The 19,987-nt window shown below is 35.6% G+C and overlaps 1 protein-coding gene across 4 annotated transcripts in view; it reads right to left on the reverse strand.

Annotated features, from left to right (window-relative positions):
• Positions 1–19,987, reverse strand: part of LOC127420681 (receptor-type tyrosine-protein phosphatase U-like) — a 426,908-nt gene that overhangs the window by 164,542 nt on the left and 242,379 nt on the right. For all 4 annotated transcript variants that reach the window (XM_051663146.1, XM_051663144.1, XM_051663145.1 and 1 more), the window contains exon 5: positions 4,462–4,577. In XM_051663146.1, the coding sequence (XP_051519106.1) occupies positions 4,462–4,577 (116 nt within the window). The remainder of the gene's footprint in view (positions 1–4,461; positions 4,578–19,987) is intronic.

Consider the following 19,987-nt stretch of genomic DNA (forward strand, 5'->3'; position numbering starts at 1 on the left):
TAATAAAAAGATTATTATTATTTTTTTTCATTTGATTCAAAAAGTTTTACCTTTGAATAAAGTATTTTGTTTTCTTACCCCATTGGCATATATATATATATATATATATAAATATGATGAGTCACAACCATAAGCGCTATATTTGGAGAGGGGTCAGCAAGTATTTTGCTCCTTGAAACAACCACACCGTCTTTTTCCAGAGCAGCCTGTATTTCTCCTGAGGTTTCCTGTGAGTTTTTCTTTGTATCCTGAACAATTCTTCTGGCAGATTTGACTGAAATCTTTCTTGGTCTACCTGACCTTGTCTTGGTACCAAGAGATCCCTGAATTTTCCTCTTCTTAATAAGTGATTGAACAGTACTGACTGGCATTTTCAAGGCTTTGGATATCTTTTTATATCCTTTTCCATATTTATAAAGTTCCATTACCTTGTTACGCAGGTCTTTTGACAGTTCTTTTCTGCTCCCCATGGCTCAGTATCTAGCCTGCTCAGTGCATCCACATGAGAGCTAACAAACTCACTGACTATTTATACACAGACACTAATTGCAATTTAAAAAGCCACAGGTGTGGGAAATTAACCTTTAATTGCCATTTAAACCTGTGTGTGTCACCTTGTGTATCTGTAACAAGGCCAAACATTCAAGGGTATGTAAACTTTTGATCAGGGCCTTTTGGGTGATTTCTGTTATCGTTATGATTTAAAAAGGAGCCAAACAACTATGTGATAATAAATGGCTTCATATGATCACTATCTTTAAATAAAAGACAGTTTTATTTTGCATGATCAGTCATATTTTGAAAATCAATGCCAAAATTGTACAGTTTCTGCCAGGGTATGCAAACTTTTGTGCACAACTGTATATGAGATTTGAGAGCTGCATATGAGATTTGAGAGCTGCAGCAAAGAGTACGATTTTCCATTAATAAGGACAAAAATGTGTTTTATTACTCCAGGGGGCATATTACAGGAAGATCCTAACTTTAGAATTTATCTTATCTGTTTGGTAACCATGGCAATTTCAGGTAGGGTCTCATTTAGAACAAAAGCTATTACAGAATAACATTTCCTAAATGCATTATCCTATCTTAATTTAAGATTAGTTTTCTGTAATACGCACCTAGAAGACTTACTGTATAATGCATATACTCTATAATTTGTCATATCTATAGGTTTTGAGTACATATTTTATAAGTCCATATTTAATGGTGCTTTTCTGTCATTTTTAGAGCTTGACATCCCCCATTCACATTAATTTTTTGTTTTTTATTTTATGTAAAAGATAAGCTCTGACTTTCAAAACATCTGCAAAACATCTTTCAAACATTGCGTTCTACAGAAGAAGAAAAAGTGGCATGAGGATGAGTAAAGGATTAAATAATTTTCATTTTTGGGGAACTATTCCTTTAAATCTCATACAGTTTAAAATACCTAACAACATAAAACCCTGCATGCTACTGTATGAGCATTTATTTATATACAAGTCTGAAAGTGTATTTGACGACCTTTAATCTTTTCTGAATTGCTTTGAAACAGCCATGATGCTGTTAATGCAAAACAGAAAATAAAACTGGAACAGACAGCGATTACACAAATGATGTAAATATCACCATTTTACGCATCGCAGCACTGTGCCTTACGGCCACAGCAGTGCACCAGAATAAATAATACACATCAATTAAAGTGGGAAGCAAACTTTCTAATGTCAGCACATGTTCTGAACTATTCCCCTCCGTCTCAGAAGAGCGCAGAGGAGGCAGAGATTCTGCCAGTGAAGTAGTGATGTGCACACACAGATGTGTCTGTTCTATTTAAACTACAGTGAGAACAGAGCCGAGAGTCAGAAAAATCTCGGTCAAATGAGAATTCGATCAAAGCCAAGAGTATCAAATCAGACACATCCACGCTGGCTACCACCCCTGGAGTTCGAATCCCAGGGCGTGCTGAGTGACTCCAGCCAGGTCTCCTAAGCAACCAAATTGGCCCGGTTGCTAGGGAGGGTAGAGTCACATGGGGTAACCTCCTCGTGATCGATATAATGTGGTTCACTATCAGTGGGGTGCATGGTGAGTTGTGCGTGGATGCCACGGTGGATGGCGTGAAGCCTCCAAACATGCTATATCTCTGCAGTAATGCGCTCAACAAGCCACGTGATAAGATGCGTGGGTTGACGTCTCAGCCGCGGAGGCAGCTGAGATTCGTCCACCGCCACCTGGATTAAGGCGAGTCACTACGCCACCACGAGTGCTTAGAGCACATTGGGCATTCCAAATTGGGAGAAAAAGGGGAGAAAATCCAAAAAATAAAAGAAAAAATAAATCAGACACATCTATTAAAGAATCTGCACTGCGACTCTACCAACACATTATGGGAGAGCAGGTCAGTTTAAGGACAGGGGTGACTGAGCTGTGATGTAAACTGTAATGTTGTTTCAAATCAAAAGATGTTTTGACCTGCAAAACCACAGGAGTTGTGTTGTGCTATGCAACGGAGACGTACAATTGCAACACTGTTCCTTTAAGGCCTGAAACGCAGTGAACGCAAATACGTAAGCATGTGTAATGTAAGTATGTGTTAAATTCTCAGCTTTGCAGCTTCTTCTATGGTCACTGCTGTAATGGCCTGTATGTAAATTACATAACACCTGTGGCTTTTTAAATTGCAATTAGTGTCTGTGTATAAATAGTCAATGAGTTCGTTAGCTCTCATGTGGATGCACTGAGCAGGCTAGATACTGAGCCATGGGGAGCAGAAAAGAACTGTCAAAAGACCTGCGTAACAAGGTAATGGAACTTTATAAAGATGGAAAAGGATATAAAAAGATATCCAAAGCCTTGAAAATGCGAGTCAGTACTGTTCAATCACTTATTAAGAAGTGGAAAATTGGGGATCTCTTGATACCAAGCCAAGGTCAGGCAGACCAAGAAAGATTTCAGCCACAACTGCCAGAAGAATTGTTCGGGATACAAAGAAAAACCCACAGGTAACCTCAGGAGAAATACAGGCTGTTCTGGAAAAAGACGGTGTGGTTGTTTCAAGGAGCACAATACGACGATACTTGAACAAAAATGAGCTGCATGGTTGAGTTGCCAGAAAGAAGCCTTTACTGCACCAATGCCACAAAAGCCCGGTTACAATATTCCCGACAACACCTTGACACGCCTCACAGCTTCTGGCACACTGTAATTTGGAGTGACGAGACCAAAATAGAGCTTTATGGTCACAACCATAAGCGCTATGTTTGGAGAGGGGTCAACAAGGCCTATAGTGAAAAGAATACCATCCCCACTGTGAAGCATGGTGGTGGCTCACTGATGTTTTGGGGGTGTGTGAGCTCTAAAGGCACAGGGAATATTGTGAAAATTGATGGCAAGATGAATGCAGCAGACTCGAGCGTGGGTGCTGACTGCCATGGAAGGCCTGGACAAGGGAGACGAAGATGCAGGTTTTGGCCCGGGGTTCCCACCTTAATCCACTGTGTAAAGGGAACCGCAAAGTTACAGAGCCTTCTCCACATATTCATAGAGAGTCCAGTGAGGATCAGTCGGAGGCATTAGTTCCTTCTGTGCACTATTCAGACCGGTCCAGAAGAAAACCACCAGAGAGCGGTCTGGATAGTGCACTAAATTCGCTAGCTCTAAAAAACTCACAAACGTGATCCTCAACTGGACGGTCCCCTTGTTTAAGGAGCAGAATTCGGACGGCCGCTATATCCATTTTTGGTCAGTCTTTCTGTGACAAGGCAGGCGAGGAATGAGGATCTAAATGCAGTTTTTAATAGAACAAAAAGATAAACAAAGTGCTAAAACATGGGAAACCAGGCACAGAACATGACAACACATGTCAAGACTGACAGACTAACCAGGGGAAACAAGGGCTTAAATACACAAGGGAAAACAAGGAACACCTGGGGAAACAATCAGGGAGAACCCATCATGAAATAAAATTATAAAGGACTACAAAACTAACACAGGAAACAGGAACGGGGAACTAAACAAGAATTTCAACATAGAAGTCTAAACAAAAACAGGGAATACGTGACAAAAATATAAATTTTAAGGTAAACTTAGAGAGTTACATAAATGAAATGAATAACTGTGTGTTCCTTGAATACAAAAAAATAAATAAAATAAAAATCATTGTGAGTTGAAAGTGAGAAAGTGGCATGTAATGCAGCTATGATGAGGTTTAAAAATAGTTCAAACTTTTCATTACAATCATCTATATATCTAATAAGGCCAGTAAGTGCAATTGCCTCTGTTTAATTAAACAGAATCTGCATTGTAGAATATTTATGAGCTTCTCTCAAGGTCACTATTAAAGACCCAAATACAGTTTTTCCAAGCTTGCTGCTTCATTAAGAAATAAAGACTTATCAAAAGACTTATTAAAATTAAAATTCTCTCTCTCTCTCTCTCTCTCTCTCTCTCTCTCTCTCTCTCTCACACACACACACACACCTCCATCATGAAGGGGTCGGTCTTAGCTGAGCGTCCAGTGGCCACACACTGGAATGTGGCGTTCTGCCCTGCGTTCACCTCCACATCACCCAGTCTGGAGAAATGGGGCACTTTATCTGTGGAACAGAGCCAAACAAGCACTTATCACACTAACACATCACCAGCAACAACAAAGTTATTTCCAAGTTTTCTTGACATGTACCATAGTAATACTCTCTTTTTGACATGCACTAAGCTAATACCATGATTTTTGAACATGGTTCAATAGCAATACCATGTTGTTGTTGTTGTTTTTTACATATACCATGGTAATGCCATGTTTGTTTGTTTTTTATCTATATTATTTTATTTTATTTACATGTAACATTGCAATACCATGGTTTTTAGACATGCAGTATACCATTGTAATATAATGTTTATGTACTATCATGTTTTCGAGATGTATGGTAATACAATATGTTTTTTAAATATATCATGGTAATGCGATGTTTTGTTTTGTTTTGAATACCATATTTTAATTTATTTAATTTTTTGACATGTACCATGCTAATACTATGTTTGTATGTTTTTCCATTAATACCATGTCTTTTAGACATGAATATGATATGTATATGGTAATCATACATTATGATTAAATTAAGATTTGCAATACAAATATATCTGATTAATAATGTTAATTCTGCTTGAATAATTTCAATAGAATTAGCCCAAATAATATACATACGTAAATTCATATATATATATATATATATATGTATGTATGTCTAAATCCACCTGCCTAATATTGTTGTGCGTGAAAATCCCAGGAGAACAGCAGTTACAGAAATACTCAAACCAGCCCATCTGGCACCAACAATCATCCATGTGATTATCTAATCAGCCAATCATGTGGCAGCAGTGCAGTGCATAAAATCAAGCAGATACGGGTCAGGAGCTTCAGTTAATGTTCACATCAACCATCAGAATGGGGAAAAAAATGTGATCTCAGTGATTTGGACCGTGGCATGATTGTTGGTGCCAGATGGGCTGGTTTGAGTATTGCATTAACTGCTGATCTCCTGGGATTTTCACGCACAACAGTCTCTAGAATTTACTCAGAATGGTGCCAAAAACAAAAAACATCCAGCGAGCGGCAGTTCTGAGGATGGAAACATCTTGTTGATGAAAGAGGTCAACAGAGAATGGCCAGACTGGTTGGAACAGGCAAAGTCTACGGTAACTCAGATAATCACTCTGTACAACTGTGGTGAGAAGAATAACATCTCAGAATGCTATTCTGAGATGCGGGTTGCCGCTGTTTTGGTGGCACGAGGGGGAACTACACAATATTAGGCAGGTGGTTTTAAAGTTGTGGCTGATATATATATATATATATATATTATTAGGGCTGTCAATCAAACAAATTATTTACATGACATGCCAATTAATAAATCAAATTAATAATTTTAAATAATTTAAAAATTAAATTGCATAAATCATCATTTGCTGAGAAAGGCCGCCAAATAAAGATAATTCACATAAATAATGCAAGATAATTCAAATATTTCTAAATATAATATGTAGGGCCTATAATAAATATATAACACAGATGGAAATTCATTTTGAAATAAACTGCATTATTGTGGCAGGTGAATAAAGTTTTGATTAGACAATACAAAACGTGTCAATATAGTGTTTGTTTTATTCTCATATCATTGAACAAGCGTACAGTTGACAGCAATCTGTTCTGCATTGAGTTCGTCGATGTGTCCAGTTCTCACAGGATGCGTTCTTGTATTCCGTCTGCGCTGTTTTTAATTGTCGCTCTATGTACATGTGTGTCAGACGGACATGATTGGAGCGTCTCACTGGTATTCAGCATCATAAATGCCACATTCTTAGGACTCTGTGTCAAGTTAAAAGTAGTGGAAACTTTGAAATTGATGTCTCAAGATTTTTGTATTCTGCTGTGCTTCCTCAGTGAGCGGTTCTCATTCTGTCTCTGAGCCGCTTGTGAGGTCTGTTGAGGCGCGCTGCCACCTTATGACACAGCTCCTAAAAACAGATGTACTTCAAACTTGAATTTCTCATATGGTAGGAAAATCCATACTTTTATTACGGAATTTACGGATGTGTAAGGGGGCATAATTAATTGCGTTAATATTTTTAACACGTTATTTTTCACATTATTAATCACACTAAATTAACATGTTAAATCGACAGCCCTAACATATATACAGTATAAAAGTTATAAAAAAGATATATATAAAAGTTCCAGGAATGTACGAATAATTTCAGAACTTAACATTTCAAGCAATGTTCAGTTAGGACAAGCTGATTGTTTTCAGCAATGACAACATTAAGGTTAACCACTGTTCCAACACGGTTCTGTTTTGTAAGGGTAACAGAAAGTCTCAGTTTTCGCAATTGATCTTTTTATTTTCTGCTTTTGAAGTTAAAAGTTCCTCAATCGTCCTGACACGCCAGTCTGACACTTCTGCACATTCCCTTTGTTCTATTTAATGTCTTTCCTAACTAAAATGTATTTTGCCCTCACCATTTTGCACTAAAAGTGAAGAATAAAAATGATTTAGGCTGTTTCCTCAGTTCTCATGCAGTCCATTCATATCACTTACTGTATCTCCATGTGTCATGTTTTGTCTTCATGCACAGCAAACGCCATATTTATTCTTATCTGCCTGTGCTTGTCAGCACAGCATCAAATCATTACACGCTCTCGATATAAAGAGCGCTGGTTGGAGCACAATTTGACCGCACTTCAACTATTCTCAAAGCTTTCCTCCAAATACAAGCGCTGTCAGCTTTATAATCCTGTCAGACTGAATCTAAGCGCATGCATCCTGTTCTATTCCTCATCAAATGAAAAACCTGGACTTTTGGACCTGAGAACTTTTAAAAAGAAACTTTTCACCCTCTCACAAGTTTATTTAATGTGTTTAGTGCATTGAATGTGACCTTTATATAACAGAGTTTTAATATAAATAATTCCCTGTGATGTAAAAGTGCCCGTAGTTATAAACACAGAATAATGAAGAGTAGCCTCAGAGTTGAATGCTTCAAATGCTCTATAACCGCCTTCGAAAGAAAATTCTATAGCTTTTCTTTAAAGATGGACTGTTGAAAAGAACATTATTCACTTATACACAATACATTGGGTGAGTGACCTTCTAGCTCACACCTATAACTGCATCAGCCTGTAACGTTCTGCTAATAAGTGCCACACAAATGGTTTAATGATGGCTGTCTTGCAGCGTCACTGTACAGTGTGTTATTGATTGTTTAATAGCTCAGTTATAATATGTAGGTGTAGGTGGTTAAATATGACATTTATTTTGTAGCTATAATACCTCCTGTGTGCATATATAGAAAATAAAACAACACTGATGTGCATGACTATCGAATCTATCGCAAAAAAATTATGTTTAGTTCTCAGACGAGAGTAAATTGTTTGCGCATGTGCCTGATAACACAGAACATCCAGCTGAAATACAGCAAAAAGAGCAGAATACTGTAAACACTATGCAAACTAGGGAGGGCTCAGTCGACTAGTCGTGCAACAACCAGAGAGAGTTTTAGCTTAATGTGTTTTAGTGTGCTAACCATTTTGACTACAACTGCGACTATAATAAAACAGAAGTCTAATAGCTTCAGAGGAGCAGAGCAGATCACTTCACGTGAACCAGTCGTGTCACTCTCTCTCTCTCTCTCTCTCTCTCTCTCTCTATATATACAGTGGCAAATTCTCAGGGCCAGGGCCATCAAAGCCTTCTCTGCTGGCCTAACATGCCAAATAAATAAATATTTTTCATCCTTTCATTCTCAATCACATTTTTGCCTATGTATTTTTAATCACTTTCCACTCTTAATTAATCTACAAACAAATAGAGAAAAACAAAAAGTTTATCCAGTCAGAATTTATTCCTTGATGCTTACAAGCAAAGCGTGACAACTGTTTCACAAATCACATACCCAAAGCCGAGCTCGTTATCCGAAGTAGCGCGTGAGTCTGAGCTCCACCCCCTCAGGCCATCAGAATTTCCACAGAATAACCTCAACAGTGCAAATGAATGGGCAACTAAAGTCAGATTGTCAGATTCATCAGCCAATCAGATTGATTTATTTGTTCTTGGTGGGTGTGATCTTTAGGATATGTCCCGGTCGAGGCCTTCTAGCTGGCCTTGAGTGACGCAATCACGCTTTAAGTGACGTAATTTGAAAGCGAAGAGCACGAGATCTTGCTGACGAGTGGACTGTCATTACTGCCGCTATCGCCATTGAGAAGGTGATCCTTATGGATTTAAAAACACGAGATGTTCTGCATGACCCTGTGATTGTATAAAACATTATAATCTCTTTTGATAATTGTTCACCTGAAGCACAAATGCTAGCGCTGCAGCATTGTTTATCAGTTGGGTTGCTAGGACACATCTCTAATGAGAGTCAAACCCCTGCTAATCTAACGGGAGCATTGCAGTTCTGAATATCGGGGAATGGAATGCATTTATGTTCAGAGATATCAAGTAGGAATATCCCTCATCCAACTTGAATGGAACGCAGCATAACCGTGTACCCTGACGAAATGAAATTTATTGCAAGCAACATTTAAATCGCAAATATTATTAGATAGATTTTTCCAGGTATTATAGACCTCCTTGGTAAATTCATATGAAAAATTATGATTTTTGAATGTCTGTTCGGGAGACGTTCATTTCAAAAAACAGTTATGCTGCAGTTAAAATTAGACTTGCTTGAGCATTAAGTGTCATTTCAAGTTCAGGCTTTCGTGTGTGCACGTGTTTTTAAAATGTCAGTTGGTATTACTAGTTAACTGCGACATAATGTATGATGCCCAAAGGCATAGGGTGTCTTATTCATTGTGAAACTGTGTTTTCTTAATGGCATGAATCACACTGAAGGCCTAGACTTTAAATGCACGGCCCGCCACTGTGTATGTGTATATATATATATATATATATATATATATATATATATATATATATATATATATATATATATATATACACACACACACTGACGGCCAAAAGTTTGGAATAATGTACCGATTTTGCTGTTTCGGAAGAAAATTGGTACTTAAATTCACCAAAGTGGCATTCAACTGATCACAAAGTATAGTCAGGACATTACTGATGTAAAAAATCATCATCATCACTATTTGAAAAAAGTCATTTTTGATTAAATCTAGACAGACCCCATTTCCAGCAGCCATCACTCCAACACCTTATCCTTGAGTAATCATGCTAAATTGCTAATTTGGTACTAGAAAATCACTTGCCATTATATCAAACACAGTTGAAAGTTATTTGGTTTGTTAAATGAAGCTTGACATTGTCTTTGTGTTTGTTTTTGAGTTGCCACAGTATGCAATAGACTGGCATGTTTTAAGGTCAATATTAGGTCAAAATGGCAAAAAAGAAACAGCTTTCTCTAGAAACTCATCAGTCAATCATTGTTTTGGGGAATGAAGGCTATACAATGCTTGAAATTACCAAAAAAATGAAAGATTTCATACAAAGGTGTACACTAAAGTCTTCAAAGACAAAGGACAACTGGCTCTAACAAGGACAGAAAGAGATGTGGAAGGCCAGATGTACAACTAAACAAGAGGATAAGTACATCAGAGTCTCTAGTTTGAGAAATAGACACCTCACATGTCCTCAGCTGACAGCTTCATTGAATTCTACCCGCTCAACACCAGTTTCATGTACAACAGTAAAGAGAAGACTCAGGGGTGCAGGCCTTATGGGAAGAATTGCAAAGAAAAAGCCACTTTTGAAACAGAAAAACAAAAAGAAAAGGTTAGAGTGGGCAAAGAAACACAGACATTGGGCAACAGATAATTGGAAAAGAGTGTTATGGATCTTAACCCCATTGAGCTTTTGTGGGATCAGCTAGACTGTAAGGTGCGTGAGAAGTGCCAGACAAGTCAGCCACATCTATGGCAAGTGCTACAGGAATTTTGTGGTGAAATGTCACCTGAGTATCTGGACAAACTGACAGCTAGAATGCCAAGGATCTGCAAAGCTGTCATTGCTGCATGTGGAGGATTTTTTGATGAGAACTCTTTGAAGTAGTTTTTTTTTCAAATTGTAATAGTAATTTTTCACATTATAAATGTCCTGACTACACTTTGTGATCAGTTGAATTCCACTTTGGTGAATAAAAGTACCAATTTTTTCCATAAGAGCAAAGTCTGTACATTATTCCAAACTTTTGGCCGCCAGTATATATATATACATATACAAAGTTAAAACAGTCTATATATTATTTGCCTATGGGGAAAGAAAAAAAAAGAACTTATTTCTAGATATAGTCTCTGAGAACAAGTCTTAAAATGTTAATGTTACAATGCCACTTGTCAAGTAACTTTATGTCATTTAGATGATTTATGATGATGTTTAGATATTTTTACTAGAACACAAGACTAAAATACTGATTAAGAAAATTATTTTTGCAGTGAAAAACCAAAGGAAAAAAAAAAAAAAAAATTGCATCTCTACACTTTCCCCCTTATAAGCCCCACCACTACATCCATCAAAGCTATTAACAATAAATTACTGTCAAAATCTTCTTTTTTTTTTTCATGTATCATAATAATACTATGGTTTTTCGACATGTACTATAGTAATTCCATGTTTATTTATTTTATTTATTTTTTTACATGGATATGGTAATCATTTATTATCATGATATTTACTAAAATACCAATATTACTGTACAATGTAAACCCAAACTGAGTGAACACATTCTCTCAAATTAATTAAATAATGTTGTCTCACAAAACTTGGTCATCATGTTAGGCTTTAGGTATTCACAAAGAGTGAACTTAACCATTTAAGTACTAGCAGATTTAACTTGGATTTAAAATATTTTTTTATAATAATATTTGTTATATTAATATATAAAAATATTAATATTTTCTAAAAAAAAATTCTACTTTCAATTAAATTGGCTCAAATGTGGAAAATAGTGCAGAATATTGAATGGGAATTGTGACTTTAGACGTTCAAAGAATGTAGGTACTGTATTTGAGTTATGATCGCAAAATTTGACATTTCAAGAAATTGTTTTATAAGGACAAGTGAATTGTTTTCAGTACTGATAACACTACAGAAGGTTTAAAGGAATATTCCAGGTTCAGTAGAAGTTAAGCTCAATCGACAGCATTTGTGGCATAATATTGAGTAAAAAAAAAAAAATATATATATATATATATAATTTTGACTCGTCCTTCCTTTTCTTTAAAAAAAAAAAAAAAAAGGAAAAAATAGCAAAAACTTAGAATGCAGTGAGGCACTTATAATGGAAGTGAATGGGGCCAATTTTTGGAGAGTTTAAAAGCAGAAATGTGAAGTTTATAATTTTATTAAAGCACTTAATTTAATTCTTCTGTTAAAAATGGTGTTATTTGAGCTGTAAACTTGTTTAAATTGTTATTGTCATGGTCTTTATAGGATTTATGATGCTATGTCATCAAGGCAACAAAGTTGTAAAACTGGACATCATTTTACACAGAAAAGTTACTAAACGATTTAACACTAAAATCATGTTTACACACATACTGTTTATGTTTTGCGGCTAAACTTTTGAAACAGTGAGTATTTTAACGTTCAAAAATTGGCCCCATTGACTTCCATTGTAAGTGCCTCACTATAACCCAGATTTTTGCTTTTTTTAAAGAAAAGGAGGGATGAGTCGGAATTCATTTTTGTGGTAATCAACATTATGCCACAAATACTGTCCATTGAGCTGAACTTCTATTGAACCCGGAATATTCCTTTAAAGCCCTACTGTAGCATCCATCAAAGCTGTCAGCAATACATTTCAAAACAATCACTGTCGAAATCATTTTATTTATTTTTTAATTGTCTATGTACACATACAAATGGATGTTGTTGGCTGTTGCATTATGTCTCGCTGTTTCTCCAGCTTCTCACACAATGCTTTGTAGTTTTAGGATGACATATCAAGTAGTTTAGCATATAAAAATGTGTCTTTAGACCCCTGTATTTTACCCTGTTTTTGAACGCAAGAACCTATCCGATGTGAACACTGTTAAAAAAAAACATGTCTGATCGATGTCTGGTGAACATGACTCTAAACAAGCTTAATTATGCAGGGCTTCCATACTGAGTAGTTGGTGTAGTGTTGAGATGTAGGCCAGTCAAGCCTCTTCTTTTTTAAAAGAAAGAAAGAAGTCTAAATTATTTCTGGGTCAGTTCGGAAATTAAATTGACAACAAGTTCAACGTAGATCAAGTGTATTCAAGTGAACTGCATTTTTGTATGTCAAATAAATGGATTCAATATACATGTCTAGAGTTTCATGTGTTATTTATGTTGTTTGATAGGCACATGTTAACGCAGGTTTAGACAAGGTAATAGCAAGCCAGTCCACTGTACAGTTCGTTTAACCGAGCGAAGGCAACAAATTTGACAGATTTTGTTGAGTGGGAATGCATGTGTCTGGAATAAACACACCCACCACATGAAACAAACACAGAAATGTCAAGAGTGCAAAAAAGTGGATGCATGAACGCCTAAGGTCAGACAGTCGATGTGATAATAATCATTCAATTTGGCCCATTTTATCATCTGACCGAACTGTCATTTGTAGACAATGAAAGTAAAATTGAACACATAAAATTGTAATATTATGTTTATAATATATAATGTGTTTATTTATGTATTGTGTGTGCCAAATCTGGATTATAAAATAGTCTATTTGCATTTCATTTTAGCTATGATAAACCAAACCTTCCTGACACCAGATTTCAATTGTGCAGTTACTGTGTTCTGCCTTTGCAGAACCACATAGTGAATCCACAGTTTTGCTGTCTGTCTGTAAGGGCCTGTGTGGAAGTTTCTCAAAGATGAACAGGGTTGTAAGGTGAGCCAGACTGTTTTAAAACTGACTGTGTCTCTCAATGGGATCATTTTCTCAAAAATACCCTCCATTATCATTCATTACCATTATCGTAGATGATACTTCAAGAGTTGAAAGAGCCATCCAGAAGGCCAGAAAGAACGATCTGTACTAGAACTCCCTGAACTTCCTGAAGCTATTGCCTACTAAAGCAGCAACCTTAAAAGACATCAATCTAACCACAGAAGTGACTGATTTGAACGTTCTACATAGGCAGCAACTGTGCATGCCAGACAAAACAGAACTCCAAATGTGCAGTGACCGAGAAACTCGACTAACAGTTGACATTAGCATGTAAGCTAATATGTGATACTCTAATAATGATTAAAAAAAATACATATCTACTGGGTAAAATACTGTAGCATTGTTTTTTTTTTTTTTTGTTTGTTTGTTTTTATATGATTAAACTATTTATGGATTGCCAAGTCAAATATGCGGATCACAGATGGTCTGCTGTGGTGACCCCTTACGGGAGCAGCCGAAAGAAGAAGAAGAAGAAGAACTATTTATGGATTACTTTTCAGTATTTAAACCAGTATACTTATATTTGGATGATTTTATTTTATTTTTATTTTTTCACTGAGCTCATTGCAATGCATTCTGATGTTCTGAGTAAGCTTTTTAAAATTATCTCAAAATTTGAGCTTTTTATGACATGGGAAGGTTAGCGAATGCCAAATTTTGTGACATTAATGGAAAAAAAAATATGCTGTTTTTTAATATAATACTTTTTACTTTAAAAAAAACTATGGTGGAAATATATGATATATGAAAAATAATGATTAGATTACACATTTAAGGAAAATGACATTAGTTATTGAATACAAACTTTTGTTGAAAATAGTACGAATGTATACAAAATTGCTGTTTTTTTTTTAAAGAACTCAGTCATCCTTCATCCTTATTTGTCACTGAACCATTCATTGAAATCGCTCATCATTACTGAAATGAACTGAGCATCCTGACACAATTCACACAAAAATTATTATTGTACAAATTGCAAATAAATGAAAATATACCATAACAATCCAAATGCTAGACTAAAGGAAATAAGTAATTAACTAGAGAAAAGACAAATAGATTTACAATACACAAAAATAAACAAAAAAACAGTTGCAAATTCAGAAGTAAGATTATATGCAATAATGGTAAAGTATGTTCAATGGTGCAGAATGCAAAAAATATACAGTATTTTGTCTTGTGTTGCATAAAGTAGAACTTTAAATGAATATTCCAGGTTCAACACAAGTTCAATCGACAGCATTTGTGGCATAATATTGATTATCGCAAAAATGAATTTCGACTTGTTCCTCATCTTTAAAAAAGAGCAAAGAATCTGAGGCACTTATAATGGAAGTGAATGGGGGCCAATCCGTAAATGTTAAAATACTCACTGCTTCAAAAGTATAGTCACAAGACAAACAATATGTGTGTAAACATGATTTTAGTGTGATAAAATCACTTACAAACGTTTTCTGTTTAAAGCTATAGCCAATTTACAACTTTGCTGCCATGATGACACAACGTTGAAAACCCTAAAATGACTATAAAAATGGCGATTTACTTACCTTTACAGCTCAAATAATACATGAGTTTTAACAGAAGAATGAAAGTACTTTAATAAAATTATAAGCTTCACATTTCTGCCTTTAAACCCTCCAAAAATTGCTCCCATTCACTTCCATTATAAGTGCCTCACTGCAACCCAGATTTATTTATTTATTTTTTTTAAGAAAAGGAGGGATGATTTTTTGGTGGAAATTATTACACAAATGTTGTTGATTGATCTTAACTTTTATTGAACCCAGACTATTCCTTTAATGACTCCAAGGGGGCTAATGGACAGATTTTGTAAGGTATAATAAGGCAACTACTGTAAATGGGAGTAATAGTAATCAGTATCAGTAAGTGATTAGTCAGTTTAAAGGACTAGTTCACCCACAATTTAAAAATGCATCAGCATTTACTCACCCTCATGTCGTTACAAACCTGTATGGCTTTCTTTCTTACATGGAACACAAAAGGAAATGTAAGGCAAAATGTTCAGTCTCAGCCACCATTCACTTTCAATGAATGGAAAAAACAAAAGATGCAAAGAATGAAAATAGTGACTGAGGCTGTCAGTCCCTGACATTCTGCCTAACTTGACCTTTTGATTTCCATAGAAGAAAGAAAGTCGCACGGTTTTGGACGATATGAGGGTGAGTATATGATGACAAAATTGTTTTTAAAGAACTAAGTTAAATTAAAACAGTAACTGATTAGTTTACTGTAACAAACAAATACAGTAACTGGCTAAGGGTCATGTCTATACTTGGGTTGATGTTGAATACTACTAAAACAGCTAGTGGTAAGCAAGCAAAATAATCTCATGGCAGGAAATAACAGTTTGCAGTTTATTTGAGGTTTGCAGAGACTGTCAGCAGTTTTGGACATTTTCATTCTCTGCCTTCATTAGCAATGTGCAAATGACCAAACAAGGCATCATTCCCCTGTCCACTGTTACTGTATTATCTGCCCCAGCAATGCATGTGTTACAGCAACATATAAGATACCAGAGAAGAAGCCAAAATATTGCCATTGTAGATATGGCTGGTCATTTTTTTAATATGAATGCAATAAAAATCTGCTGATAGAACATATACTGTCTGTTATCAATAAATTTGTATTTTTCCCTTTTAAAGGAATAGTACCCCCAAAACGTACTCACTCTTATACTGTCTCAAACTAATTTATGTCTATGGCAGAACACAAATGAAGATTTTTTGATGGGTATATGATGTGTGTTTTTCAATATAATGCAGTCAATGGGGTCCAACACTTTCAAGCTCCAAAACCACAGAAAAGTAATCCATACACCTCCAGTGGTTTAATCCATTTCTTCTGAAGCAATACAATCATTTTTGGGTGAGAAAAGACCCAAATGTAAGTCCTTATTCACTATAAATCTTGACATCTTCACAATTAGACATGCACTTGGCACAATCTTGACTAATGCTAGCAATGTTTGCCTTGATTTTACACACACAATGCACCCAAAAATCTAGATCACAGCACCATCAGAAGATATCTCACCATGGACCGATGCAGAACAAATGAACCCTTAAAATATATGTAAAAATAATGGCTGTCAATATATGTTAATTTAGTGTGATTAATTCTAAATAATAATAATAAAAAAATAAATAAAAAAAAAACAACAACATACAATAAACATGCTAAAAAATAAAAGTGACTATTTGCACTAGGTGTAAATATCACCTGCCACACAGTGTGACTATTTGCTCTCCAATATTCTGGTGGAAACAGGGAAATTAAACATTAAACAAGCCTCCCATTGAATGTGCTTTTCTTTTGCAGATGACCCGGGTTCAATTCTGTCTTGTACCCCATTTTTTCCCATTCTTTTTCTTGTTTCCACTCCAAATATTTCCTTTAATACTACTTATAATAATTAATAAACATGAATATAAAGGTTGATTTCCTCATAGTGGTTTGGTTAGAGTCAAGGTCAGGGAGTTGAGGAAAAGGTTTGATCCGGGTAAAATTAACCATGGTTTCACTATAGTTATATTGTAGTACCATGTATTTTGGAGGAAGCCATAGATTTAATGCAATTAATCATGGTGTTACTACAGTAATATGGTGTTAATATACTGTAGTAACCATGTTTAATTGTGTGGTAATTTTACTACAAAATACAATGTTGATACTATTGTTACTGTAGTAAAACCATGGTTAATTTTGTAAGGTTAGGGTTAGGTTTAGGGGTGTCTGTGGGACTCTAAATAAACACAATAAACACACTGTAGTGATGCCCTTATACTGTATGCTAGTATTTATCTAGGGGTGCAAATCTAACAGTAATTTCACTTAATTTAAATAACCTCGTATTTTCTAAAGTTAAGCAACTTTTAACTTGACACAGCATCTTAAAGGTGTGACATAATGGCCAAATTTGTTCATCTGCATATGTACATAAACCCATAATTAGTGCTGCCAGTCGATTATTTTTTTAATCGTGATTAATCGTATAATTCTTCATAGTTAAATTGCAATTAGTCACAGATTTTGAAAGTGCTAAAATTTTATTGTATATACTCCTTAAGAAAGATGACAAAACAATATGTAACAATAATGCTTTATTAACATTTTCCACAGCCTTCCACAGTATAAAGATAAAAATGCATATAAATAGCACCAGCAATACAATTTCCTAAAGTGGGAGTTTGAATAATTGAAAGAACATAGGTTGCATATTCAAAGCAATGGACATTAAAACTCTTAAAGCAGACTGTGGCTATCCGCATTGCTACAGCAGTTGTGAAGCCGCATTCATAATTCGTGTCAGGGTGTCAAGTGCCGCTTTGAACTCAACGCGAAAAGCACTTGCAGACAATGTCTCATTCATTTTCATGAATGCGTTTTCATGACATTTAAGACTTGATGTGCTTCTCTGGTAATTAAATTGTGCCTTACAGAGGCTGCAAAGTTCTTGATGTCTATCACAAGTCCCATCTGGCCTTGTTTTATGCAACAAATAGCATTTATGCCAGTGGTGTAGCCAAGGGTGGGCAAATTAGACACAGGCCCACCCAGAATCTCACAGATTATTCTTTAACTTCAAATATATATTTATAAAATAGTTTAAAAATGCATAAATTCTGATTTCTTAAAGTGTGAAAGAATGGTTTGAATGCGGCACCTTTCTGTTATTAAGAAAAAATTGGTTTAAAAAAAATTGACAAAAATAATTTCCTGGCTACACTCTTGGTTTATGCTATCAATGTAATGCAGGGGTTTTGTCTTCATTAATGATACACGCGTTAAACTTTTAAAATGATTTGCATGATTTAACACTTTGATTTTGACAGCTCTAAAAAGAATCCAATTCCTGTGTAAATTGTGCATAAGACATCCGAACGTGTTGTTCTTTCAAACAAACTGCCAAGACTACATTATGATATAAGTAAAATTAAATAAGTAATGAAAAAATCAGAAAAAGCCTGCACACTGTTGTAAAGCTTATCTTATATATATATTTCAGCATTTCGGTCAAAGACCTTCTACAGGCATTCTATTAATTTCTTTGAAGATTTTTCCAGTTGCAAAAGTATACATCACTGTTATGGTCTTGGATTTACTCGAGAAGTTTCATCAATGATGCTGGCGATGCGTTCAACTGAACCAGAGAAGATTAACTGTGGTGGACAACCTCCTGCCAGCGTGAACTGATTTTTTTTACACTAAAGCTTTATTTCAACCATTTTTATTGACCTCTTGGACTATTTCATTTGCAAAAGAACCTCTGGTGACAGTAAAAGCATGCGATCACAATATTTTACGATGTGAATGCACTCCACTATATATATATATATATATATATATATATATATATATATATATATATATATATATATATATATTAATATATATATACATACATGAAGCAATATCACACAAGCAAGAGTGCGATATATCCCCTCCATCAGAACTGCTGTGATCTGTAAGTAATCACAGCAGTGCTGATTTAGGGCCATATAGCATGACTGTAAGTGTGATATTGCTTATATACAACAGTTCAATGAACAAGTAAATTTAAATTTATTTTGGAAAAACTGAGTACGTTCATAAAAATGCATTTGTGCATAAAACTACTTTCTTACGCAACAGATTATAATCTGCCATTGCTGGTTCAAACCAAATGATGCGTCCAAGCCTCTCAAAAACTTCACTTTAGAACTAGTTTCACGGCTTGGGCTATTTCTAACAAGTTATTAGAGAAACAAGGACATGTGTGTGTGTATGTGTGTGTGTGTGTGTGTGTGTGTGTGTGTGTGTGTGTGTGTGTGTGTGTGTGAGAGAGAGAGAGAGAGAGAGAGAGATGGAGCATGTGCGATCACCTTTTGCCACTCCCAAGCAGAGATGTAGTGTGTTAGTCAGCTTTCTGACGATAATTAATTTTAGTTAAATGTATCCTATTTTCTCTGTGGAAAAATAGCCGTCCAAGCAGGGGTATTCCTCCATATTTCGTGATAGCCAGTGCGCAAGTCATTCACTATAGAAACCACAGTCTCCTCTGCCATTTTGAACAGTATGTCCTCTCCAATGTGGAAACTCCGGTAAGAGGTAAGTGCCTTGAGTTTGTGTAATTAATCAGCCTGTTGTGTCTCTCAGCTGTGACGAGCTTTATTGATGAAGTTGTTAGTTTACAGCCATTTAAAGCTATTTCCTAGCTTTAGTAGTGTAGTAGTAATCCGAGCGATCACGTAGTACTGATGAATGAAAACACTGACTGACGCTGACTCACTTCACATCACCTAACTGGCTCATATTACACAAAAGAAATGGACTTTTGCCACCACCTGCTGGCTAAAATCTGTAATGTCACAAAAATAAATGTAAAGAGACACATATAGCTCTTAACACATACTGTATGCACTGCTCTAACACTTTAGTTTAGAATGGCATGAACACAAGCAGTGTGATACACACAGAGAAGCTTCCGAGTGCTGATGTACTGATGTGCTGATGAGACATCAGTACTCAAGGAACGTCTCTCGACCGATCAGATTCAAGGACC

This window comes from Myxocyprinus asiaticus, chromosome 30 (genome assembly GCF_019703515.2).
Source record: "Myxocyprinus asiaticus isolate MX2 ecotype Aquarium Trade chromosome 30, UBuf_Myxa_2, whole genome shotgun sequence".
Taxonomy (NCBI): domain Eukaryota; kingdom Metazoa; phylum Chordata; class Actinopteri; order Cypriniformes; family Catostomidae; genus Myxocyprinus; species Myxocyprinus asiaticus.